The following is a 10608-nucleotide window of genomic DNA, read 5'->3' on the forward strand; positions in this document are numbered from 1 at the left end:
GAGGGAAAGAAGAAGGTACATCCCATCCTATGCAACCCATCTAAGGCCTAACTCTGACCCGAGTCATCACCCGGAGAAATACCGCCTCCTTACGCCGTCCTTCCCCTGCCTCAAGGAAGAATCCCACGTCTCCTCCTCTGGGAGTGGAAAGGGGCGGGGCTAAGCGTAAGGGGCGGGGTCATCCCACAACACCCACTAACCGCGCCCGGTGGCCGCGACCACCTTACCGCGAGAGTATGGAGTCCCGCGGACGGCGCACGCGCAGACCTGTCACGTCTGCGCCTCAGGCCTCGCCCTCCATTAGCCGGCTCTTGGGATGTTTGGCGTTACCATGGAGCCTGGGGTGCCCGGCGAGCGGCTTGTTGCCAGGGCAACCGGAGAGGACACAACCGGACAGTGCGGGCGGCTGCGGTGCCGGCTGCGATGGTGTCCAACCCTGTGCATGGCCTGCCTTTTCTCCCGGGCACGTCTTTTAAGGACTCCACGGTGAGGATTTATCTGCCCAACTCCTTGTCCTCACCTCACCCCGAGCGCTGGCGGATCAGAAAACCTTGTTTCTCCTCTCAAGTCTGTCCTCTCTCCCTTTAGTCCCTTCCTCGTCTCTGCCCCAATTCTTTCTTCTCTGCCGAATTTTTAGCGTCCATTCCTAGCCAGCCTCATCCCTTCCCCCATCTGGTTCCTCTGGTTAGATCGTCCGCTCAACCTTCGTTTTCACCATCCCCCCCCCCACGAACGGCACTGCTTTCTCACCTCCTGCTCTGCTCCTCCAACCCCCTCCTTCTTCTTGCTCTAGATCTCGGTTTCCCCTGCCCCATTCCCAGGCACTCTAGGCCCTTTCCCTAGCAGGTTCTCCCACATCGTACCCTGCCATCCAACTCCATCCTCCATCACTCTAGCCTCTCTTCGCCTTCACCTTCACCTTCATTCCCACAACCGCCTCCTACGCACTTTCCCAAGACCCATTATTCTCGCCCTGCCTCCCCGTTCTTCAGAATCCTGGACTCAGTCATCTCTCCCGCTCCCACCTCCACTTCTGGTCTTGTATGTATATATCCCTCTCTTCTTCCCACCAGGTCCTTTCCCGAAGTCTCTTCCTTTCTTTATACTTCTGCCCACCCCATCCCTTTTCTCTCCACTTTCTCCCTTTTCTGTGTTTAGTGACACCCTCTCCCCATTCCTGGAGTTTTTGTTTTGTTTTGTTTCTTAACTCCTTTGTGATTTCTCTGTGAAGCTTGCCCATGTTTCTCTCAAACTATCTTTTCCTGGTTTGTAGAAGATATTCCATTTCAATTACCTCAACCACAATTTAGATGCTGTTTTCTCTTCCCCGAGCCTTATTCTTTTTATTCTAATATTTTAATAAAAGATTCTTGTTTAGATTTTATTTTGCTGTTTCAGCTTTGCTTTTAGGCACATTTTCTAGACAACGTTAAAGAAGCAACAGCAGCTTAGGTTCTTTTTTTCTCCTGACATAGTTTAGTTCTTAAAATTATTGAATATTTGTTTTAATATTAACAGGATCACTGAAATATATATTCTGGGAAATCAATAATGAGATTCAGTAGACTGATTACACAGATGAGCCTCCATGTTCCTAATGATAATATATTTAGTCAATTTATTTTCCTTGAGAGAATTTGGATTCTGAATCTCTTTATAATTATTCCTGCATTAAGATACAACATCATGGAGTTTTAATTTCAGTGGACTTTTCAGTTTTATGTAATTTAGAAAATGTTATAGCCATTTACTGCCCCATAGTGGAAGCTTAAGCCTTTGATGTCAGTCTACACTGTAGGTTACCCACCAGGCAGGGTTAAATTGATTTGGGAAATAAATCAATTTATTTATTGAGATGTGAATAAAAGTACAAGACTCTAAAGATATATATTCCTGTACTACAAGTAAGATGAGCTGGGCATTGGACATATTTCATATTTTAAGGATTCTGGCCAAGCATAAACCAATTTGCCTTATTTGGAATGTGAAAAACATGGTCATTGTATCTTCAACACTGAAGGACTAGATATATGTAACTCTAAAGGCAATGAGAAGAAACAAATAAGAGCGGTGGAGAGGCCTGAGGTGCATATGAGTCATGGCAAGGGATGGTACAGACATTATTGAAAATGGGGAAAGCAAAGTGAAGTCACTGATATTGCTCCTGTCTTTAGAGTAGAATAAAAGGGCCTTGAAGTTACACAGGTTATCTAGTGAGGACATCACTTCGGCCCATTTTGTTCTATACATGTGTGTTATGTTATGTACCCGGAGCAGTTCCTGTCTACTGACTTGTAACCCTTAATATATAACTCTTAAAAATAAAAGTCTATATGGTGGCTCATGCCTGTAATCCTAGAACTCTGGGAGGCTGCGAACAGAGGCTCCCTTGAGTTTAGGAGTTGTAGACTAGCCTGAGCAAAGGCAAGATCCCATCTTTACTAAAAATAGAAAAATTAGCCATGAGTTGTGGTGGATACGTATAAATCCCAGCTACTGGGGAGGCAGAGGCAGGCAGATCACTTGAACCCAGGAGTCTGAAGTAGCTCCAAGCTAAGCTGATGTCGGGGCACACCAGCCTGGGGCAACAGAATGAGTGAGCCTCTGGGGAAAAAAAAAAGGCTGTAATTCATACCTCTTTTAGCAAAAGAAGTTTATTCTATCATCCCTTTCATGTTAGCACAAATCTTGAAAGATGGTAGGCTGAAATTCAAAGAAATTAGAATGTAGACAAGTTTTATTTTTCATAAAAACACTTTATGATTAATACTACATTATATATGTAATTATATATAATTGAATGTTCTATATAAAATTTTGAAAGTAACCTGACAAATAACAGAAAAAGGAAAACCATCAAATATACTACATAACTTCTAATTTGCCTTTCTACTCTTTTTAAAATGTAATCTTTTCTTTTTTTCCAGCAAAAAAAGCATAAAAATAAACATAATTCAGAAATATAAAGTACAAAGGACATTTGCCAAATCCAGTCTCTTTTCATGCGCATATTTTCATGCTTGTAATTATAGCATACATATAATTTTATATGTTGCTCTTTGGCTTTATTAGATCACAAAACGTTTTTCTAGGTTGCTACATCATTTTTAAAGCCAGTATTATAATGGCCGCATAATGGTCCATTGAGTGAATTTTCCATTATTTACTCACATCTTCATCTGTTTGTCTTTTAGGTGGTTTCCAACGTTTACCATTGTAATGTGCAGCTTCAGGCATATAGTCCTTTCCCATAAATTTGGCTCATATCCTTAAAATAAATGATCAGGGATGGAATTATTAAGTTCAAGAATTTATATGGTCAGCTGCTTTCCAAAGAGCGGTATGAATGTATCAGTGTCACTGTAACAAGAAGAGCAGATGAAAATAAATGAGTTGCACATAGATATAAATTTCACAGAGCTAGATCTTCTAGGTTTTATAGTTTTAATAACCACCAGATGAGAAGAAAAACGTGGGAAGACTAGTGAAAAAATGAAGCGTATCCATGAGTTACTATTTTAGTCTCTCATGTAAGGTGAACCTGTAGTTTAACTGGGCATTGCAGAACAAGGCTTTAAATTTTATTTTAAGCTCAGGTAGGAACTTCTCTTCTTGATCCTGTCCAACTGTTTTAGCTTAAAATATGGAACCTTTTTTTTTTTTTAATACAGAACCTTTTAATGTAGGTAAATTTTTTAATATAAGTTTTGTGATGTTCATAAGTAAAGGTTTAAGTCATATTTTTAAAAGTTGCTTGCCTGAACAAAAATCTGTATAATGTTCTAATGACAAATTTATTTTCTTCCTCAGAAAACAGCCTTCCATAGAAGCCAGACACTGGGCTACCGGAATGGCTATGCCATTGCTCGACGTCCAACATTTGGGATAAATGGGGACCAGCTGTCCCAGGCTGACCTGGATGAGTTGGCTGGCAAGGCACCAATTCTAACTTATGGCCAACCTAAGCAGGCCCCACCTCCAGACTTTATTCCTGCACATGTGGCTTTTGACAAAAAGGTATCATCTGGGATTTTAGGGTACCCCTTGAATTCAAGTGTCTGAGAGCCAACTGCTTGCAGGAAAGTTAACAGTAAACCACAGGATTCCCAGACTGCTCTGAGGAGAAAATTGTTCAAATGCCTCAACCCTTAGTCATAGACAGCTGAACTTGGGCTTAAAAGAGGCTTTCATTAGTCAGGAAGCCGATTACATAAAGTAATTCCCTGTAGATGTCACTGGAATATTTTCCAAATACATTGAAGAAAAGTTGGGTTAATTCTGAATTCTTAAGTTTATACTGCTCTGTATCTACCTGCTCTGCGTTTTTTGCTTTTTAGAAATATTACATTCTGTAATGATGACAAATCTTTAATCTCTTTAAAATGAAAAATGTAATTTTTTTAAAACAATGAGTCCATATATTGTTATTTTTCTCCAGGCTGTTTCCTTAAGTTTTTGTTTTTCTTTCTTTCTTTCCTTCTTCTTCTTCTTTTTTTTTTTTTTTGATTAACATAATGGTACATATGATTAGGCTACGTTGTAGTTGAGTCCTTTACCCAGGAGATGTGCCCTGTACCTCTGCATTGTACCTGATAGTTTACTGAACCTCCTTCTCCTTTCCTCCCCTCTTCTTGAATGTGTGTTTTTCTCTCATGTGTAGTTGTTCATCTAGTTTCATATTAGTATTGAGTACATTGGATGCTTGCTTTTCCATTCTTGTGTGATTCTTTACTTAGGAAGATGTTCTCCAAATCCATCCAGGTAAATATAAAGATGTAAAGTCTTCATCTTTCTTTATGGCTGAATAGTATCTCATGGTATAAAGATACCATAGTTTATTTACCCATTTAGGAGTTGGGGAGCACTTGGATTGCTTCCACATCTTGGCAATTGTGAATTGACTGCAATAAACAGTGCAAATGTCCTGATGGTAAGATGATATTTTTTCTTCTAGGTAGATGCCTAGCAATGGAATTGCAGGATCAAATTGGAGGTCTACTTTTAGCTCTTGGAGGATTCTCCATACTTCTTTCCAAAAAGGCTGTATTAGTTTGCAGTCCCACCAACAGTGTATAAGTATTCCCTTCTGTCTGTATCCATGCCAGCGCCTGCAGCTTTGGAACTTTGTGATACGAGCTATTCTCACAGAGGTTAGGTGATATCTCAAGGTGGTTTTGATTTACATTTCTCTGATAATTCAGGACTATAAGCATCTTTTTAATGTGTTTTATTGGCCATTCATCTGTCCTTGCATATTATGGATCTGATAAATGGCTAATAACTAGAATCTACAAAGAACTCAAGCAAATCAATATGAAAAGAACGAACAACCCCATTAACCCTTGAGCATAAGACATGAACAGAACCTTCTCCCAAGAAGACAGACAAATGACCAATAAGTTTTTGTTTTTCAAGGAACATATTAGGTGTGATATTACATAACCTTATGCTTTTACTATGTGAGTGGCCTTATTTCTAGAATTACAATCTCTAGTTTCCTCATGTATAAACTCTGAAGCTTCTATGAAGAGCTCATCCTGCTATAAAATTCCATGAAAAAAAAAAACACTTTAAACACAGCATCTACATGTTATTTTTTCTCTTCTATTTAATACATCAAGTTCTGATTCTACCTGGGAAAGCTGATGTTATCTCAACTACTTGCTAAAGAGCTTTTTCATATTAACTACTTTCCCAGTCATTCTTTGTTAGAGAACCATAGAACTCTTACAACTATTCTTCATAAGTAAATAGGTAAATACCATTTTGATTAACATAAGTAAGTATTTTGGGAAGTTAGAGTATTGTTTACCTGAGACCTCATATATTGGCTTGGCTCTCTGTAACATGAATTACATGTTGAAAATGTATTGTTTTAGCCATACAGGTAGTTCATGTGCCAAGGAAGCCGATGTACTTTATAGGACAAACTCACACGTGTTGAATGACGAGAAATGAGTGTGCAGACAAAAAACTTATAGAAGTTGGCTTAATAGGTAAAATTTTTACCGTTTACAGTTTATTTCAGACAATAAGCTCCCAAATAATCAGAGAACTTGGGAATTTAGTACCCGAGTTAATTGAATAGTCAGTTTCTTATTAAATATGTACCCAATATGCCATATATACATTATACTTCTTACAGAATATGAACATACTAAAAGGAATATAGAGCAAGAACTGAGATGCACTTTATTTAGTCTTTTTTTTGCTTCAAAGTGATTTTTTGGATATTACAAGATGGCCGTATGGTCACAACTCACTTCTATAGATATATAAAGATAGGAAATTAGGATTAATCTGTCATGATCGTATAGCATCGTCTAGAAGGTTTGTTTTTAAAGAAAAGATTTAATTATTAAATAATCATTTGGATTTTTAAAAATCAGAATACAAAAATTATGACTATTTGAACATTTAAAATATATATGTGTGTACACACACACACACACCCACACACCCTCCCTGTCTCCCATTCTAAGGCCAAGTTCTTATGGCCATAGGTATCTTCATGCCCTCCAGTGTTAGAAAACTGATAGTTTAGGAACATAGCTGTGGTCCTGGACTCATTCTTTCGTTCTTTTCTCTGTGGTTCTCCTCTTACTCCTTTGGTGAATTGTCCAGATTCATGACTTGAAATGTCCTCTTTGTGGTAATGTGTTGTCCTCTAAACATATGTGTATATAATTTTCTCTTTGACATCTTCTCTTGAATGTCTGACATTTCAAACTAAACATGTCTTAAATTGAATTCCTAATTTTGTCTCCCAAAACTGCTTAATGGCAGTCTTCCTCATATCAAGTTGATTTTTTAAAATTTAATTTAATCTTTGACTTGTTTAGAGGCAGTAGTTTTGTTTTGTCATGTAGTACAGTGACCCAATCATACCATATAGCCTGGACCTCCTGGGTTCAAGTAGTCCTCCTGCCTCAATGTCCCAAGTAGCTAGGACTGCAGGTGTGCACCACCATGCCCACCTAATTTTCTAATTTTTCTTGTAGAGATGGGAGTCTTGCTATGTTACTCAGTCTGGTCTTGAACTCCTGGGATCAAATGATCCTCCTGCCTTAGCCTCCCAGAATGCTACAATTATAGGTGTGAGCCACTAAATATTAATTTGGTAGTAATTCCATCTTTCCAGTTGCTTGGGCCAAAAGCTTTGGAGTTATCCGTGACTATTCTCTAATATTGACTTCTTTCTGAAAACTCAGTCTTGCATCTCAAATTATTCCCTCCAATATCAGCTTCTGCTGTCACTTAAATTTAATAGAATCAAGCTTACCATCTGTCCTACCAAAATTACCTTCTCCTTATGTTTTCATTTCTATGGGATCACTACTATATCCGCAGTACTAGACTTTTCTCAATACCTCATCTGGTTTCTATCCTTCCACATCTTTACTATCCCTTGTGTTTTTCCCATGCTGGTAATTTATGACTGCAGACCTGGTCTATTGCAGGGGCTTTTCAATCTGATGACCATGCCTAGCACTTCTTCCTCCACCGTAGCTTGCATCCTGTGCTGGGTTTCCTTCCTTTGCTTCTGTTACCATTGCCTAGAATCCCCTCTGTCCCCTCTACTTATCTAAAATGTTCTCACTCTTCAAATCTAATAATCATCTGTTTTCTCCCAGTTAAGCTTTCTTTGACCACTTGAGCCCACACTGTTTCCTTCTCTGAACCACTATAGCACCTGTTACCTGAGAAGTAGTAAGATGTGTAGAGAGAGCATTGAACTATGAGTCAGTAGACTGTGTTGGTCCTGGCTCTGGCCCTACCCCCTTGTATGGCCTCAAGCAAGCCATTTTATGATGCTGGACCTCATTTTCCTCTTTGTGAAACAAATGGGGTTGAATTAGCTTATCAGTTATAGCTTTAACATTTTATGTATTTATAAATCTATGATTCAAATACAGGCCATTTCACACAAGAATTATAATCACATCCCCACCTGCAATTCTTTGCAGTTGATCTAAAATGTTACTTTAAAATTATCTTTGCCTTTTGCTTTTACCGTGTTATTTTATTCCTTTACACGTTCCAAAGCACTCATCTATTTCATCTTTTTATTGTGAGTTCTAAGGACCTCGTTCCATTATATTTGCTTTTCTTCTATGTAATTGCCATTTCTCGTTTTCGTCTTGTTCTTTCAGTTGACAGTATCCTTTTTTAGCAACAGCACTCACGTATAGAATTATTTCATCTTCCTATTCGTCAAGCTGTATTTGTGTCTTCATTTAAGATTCTTCTTGATTTGTTCTCTTATTCCAATAGAGCAGTGGTTCTCAACCTGTGGGTTGCAACCCCTTTTTAACAATGAAAATACGTTGCAGCATTAGAAAGATTGAGAACCACTACAGTAGAGCTTTGGGTAAACACTCTTGCCTACCTAGAGCACCATTCTAGTACTTTCTCTCCTTGAAAAGAAATATTAAAAATAGAATAACAGAAATTTAAAACTTAATTCCAAAGCATGTCAGCATAAGCTTTTTATAAGGTTGTGTTATATTTTTCAAAAGTGCAATCAGTGTGCCATTCTGATTTGATGCTGATGCTCTCCAGAGCACCAACAGTTTGCTCAACGTAATACGTATTTTCCTGAGCACAGTAAAGGTGTTTACATGCCTTTCAAAGATTTTATGGTAGATTAATGATTTGAAAGTCATTAATATAAAGTCTGTAAAGATAAATGTGTTAGTAACATGTATTTACAAGGGATTCCACTTCTAAAGAAGTGAAGTTGAGTCTTTGCATCCATTTGAAAACCAAAAATAAGTCTTTTCTAAAGTTTTTTACTCTATCCGGAAGTTCTGGGAGGGACTTCTCTCATGGAGCTGAAGCTCGTAGAGTTAAGGTCTTTAAGCTGTCTCACCAAGGAACACACAGTAAATAGTCTATAGACATTGTGAGTATTTAAAGCAGATGTCAACAAGCTTTTTCTGTAAAGATCCAGTAGTATATATTTTGTTTGTTTTAGTGTTTTTAGTTTGTTTGGGCTATCATAACAAAATACAGACTGAGTGGCTTAAATAATAGAAATTTATTTTCTCATGGTTCTGGAGGCTAGAAGCACAAGATGAAGGTTCCAGTTTATTTGGTTTCCGGTGAGGGCTCTCTTCCTGGCTCCTAGCTGGTGACCTTGCTATGTTCTCATGAGGTTTTTCCTGGGTGTTGTGGGAGAGGCTTGATAGAAGGGACTATTTCTCTTTCTCTTCCTAGGTGGCACCAGTTCTATTGGACTAGGGCCCTAGCCTTAAGTCTTCATTTAACCTTAATTACCTCCTAACAAGTCGTATCTCCCAAATACAGTCACTTTAGGGGTTAGGGGCTTCAAGGTATGAATTGGTATGTGGAGACACAATTCAGTCCATAGTAATAGTCCATATATTGTTATCACAACTACTCAACTCTGCCCTTGTAATAGAAGATTAGCCATTGACAAATAAGTGTTCATTTATGTAATTATCTATAGATACTGAAATTTAAATTTTATGTAATTTCCATGTGTTATGAAATACTATTCTTTCATTTTTTTAACCTGTTTAAATATGTAAAAAATATTCTTAGCTTGGAGTTCATAAAAGAAACATTTGGCAGGTCAAATTTGTCCTGTGGACTGTAGTCTGCAAACTCTTGATTTAGAATTGGTGTGTCCAACTTGCTAATTTTGTGAGGACTTGTTTTGTTTATCTATGGTATTAGATATCACAGACTATGCAAAAAAAATTGCTAATCAGCTGTCTTAGTGTTTGTGTATTTAATGTGTGGCCTAAGGCAATCAATCCTCATTCTTCCAATGTGTGGCAGAGACACCATGATTTAGAGAATAGAAGTGGTTAAGTATTCAAATTTCCCTGTGTGGTTCTCTTTTCGGAAGTGTACTTGAAATTTTTTAGCTGACAATGGCAAACTGATCCTACACCATTTCTCCTTTTCTTGTGTGTTACAGGTGCTAAAATTTAAAGCCTATTTTCAAGAAGATGTTCCTATATCAACTGAGGAGTTTTATAGGATCCGTCAGGTGAACATTTACTATTATCTAGAAGATGACAGCATGTCTGTCATAGAGCCTGTTGTGGAAAACTCTGGGATCCCTCAAGGCAAATTAATCAAACGCCAACGGCTAGCCAAGAATGACCGGGGAGACCATTACCATTGGAAAGACCTAAATCGAGGAATAGATATCACAATTTATGGCAAAACTTTTCGCCTTGTTGACTGCGACCAGTTTACACAGGTATAGTATATGTTATATTTTTGGAAGTTGTAGGGTCTGAGGCATCATTCTGACTTATGGAAGGATACATTTAATTTATTAGGGTAAGGGGAGGACATTGGTAATTTGTCCTGTGTGAAGTATTATGCACATTAGCTAGGTATTTGTGTCTGGGGGGTGCTGATATGTGCCAACACTGTGTAGTAATAATGTCTTTTTTCCAAATGATTTTGATACATATTCACTCCAAGTCAGACCATCATCATAGCTAAGTAGTTCAAGTAGCACCCCTGCTGCAGTACCATCGAACATTTTATCTTAAGTTAGATTTTACAAAAATAGTATTACCTCTATTAACAGATGGACACCTAAAATTTTTTGTACAATGTTTT

At 38.1% G+C, this 10608-nt stretch overlaps 1 protein-coding gene across 1 annotated transcript in view; it reads left to right on the forward strand.

Moving 5' to 3' along the window:
• The first annotated feature begins 423 nt into the window (after positions 1-423).
• Positions 424-10608, forward strand: part of EFHC1 (EF-hand domain containing 1) — a 49117-nt gene continuing 38932 nt past the window's right edge. Inside the window, exons 1-3 of the mRNA XM_003789642.2 lie at positions 424-486; positions 3811-4017; positions 9950-10237. Of these exons, the coding sequence (XP_003789690.1) occupies positions 424-486; positions 3811-4017; positions 9950-10237 (558 nt within the window). The remainder of the gene's footprint in view (positions 487-3810; positions 4018-9949; positions 10238-10608) is intronic.

This window comes from Otolemur garnettii, unplaced genomic scaffold, assembly GCF_000181295.1.
Source record: "Otolemur garnettii isolate 467f Iridium unplaced genomic scaffold, OtoGar3 scaffold00035, whole genome shotgun sequence".
Taxonomy (NCBI): Eukaryota; Metazoa; Chordata; class Mammalia; order Primates; family Galagidae; genus Otolemur; species Otolemur garnettii.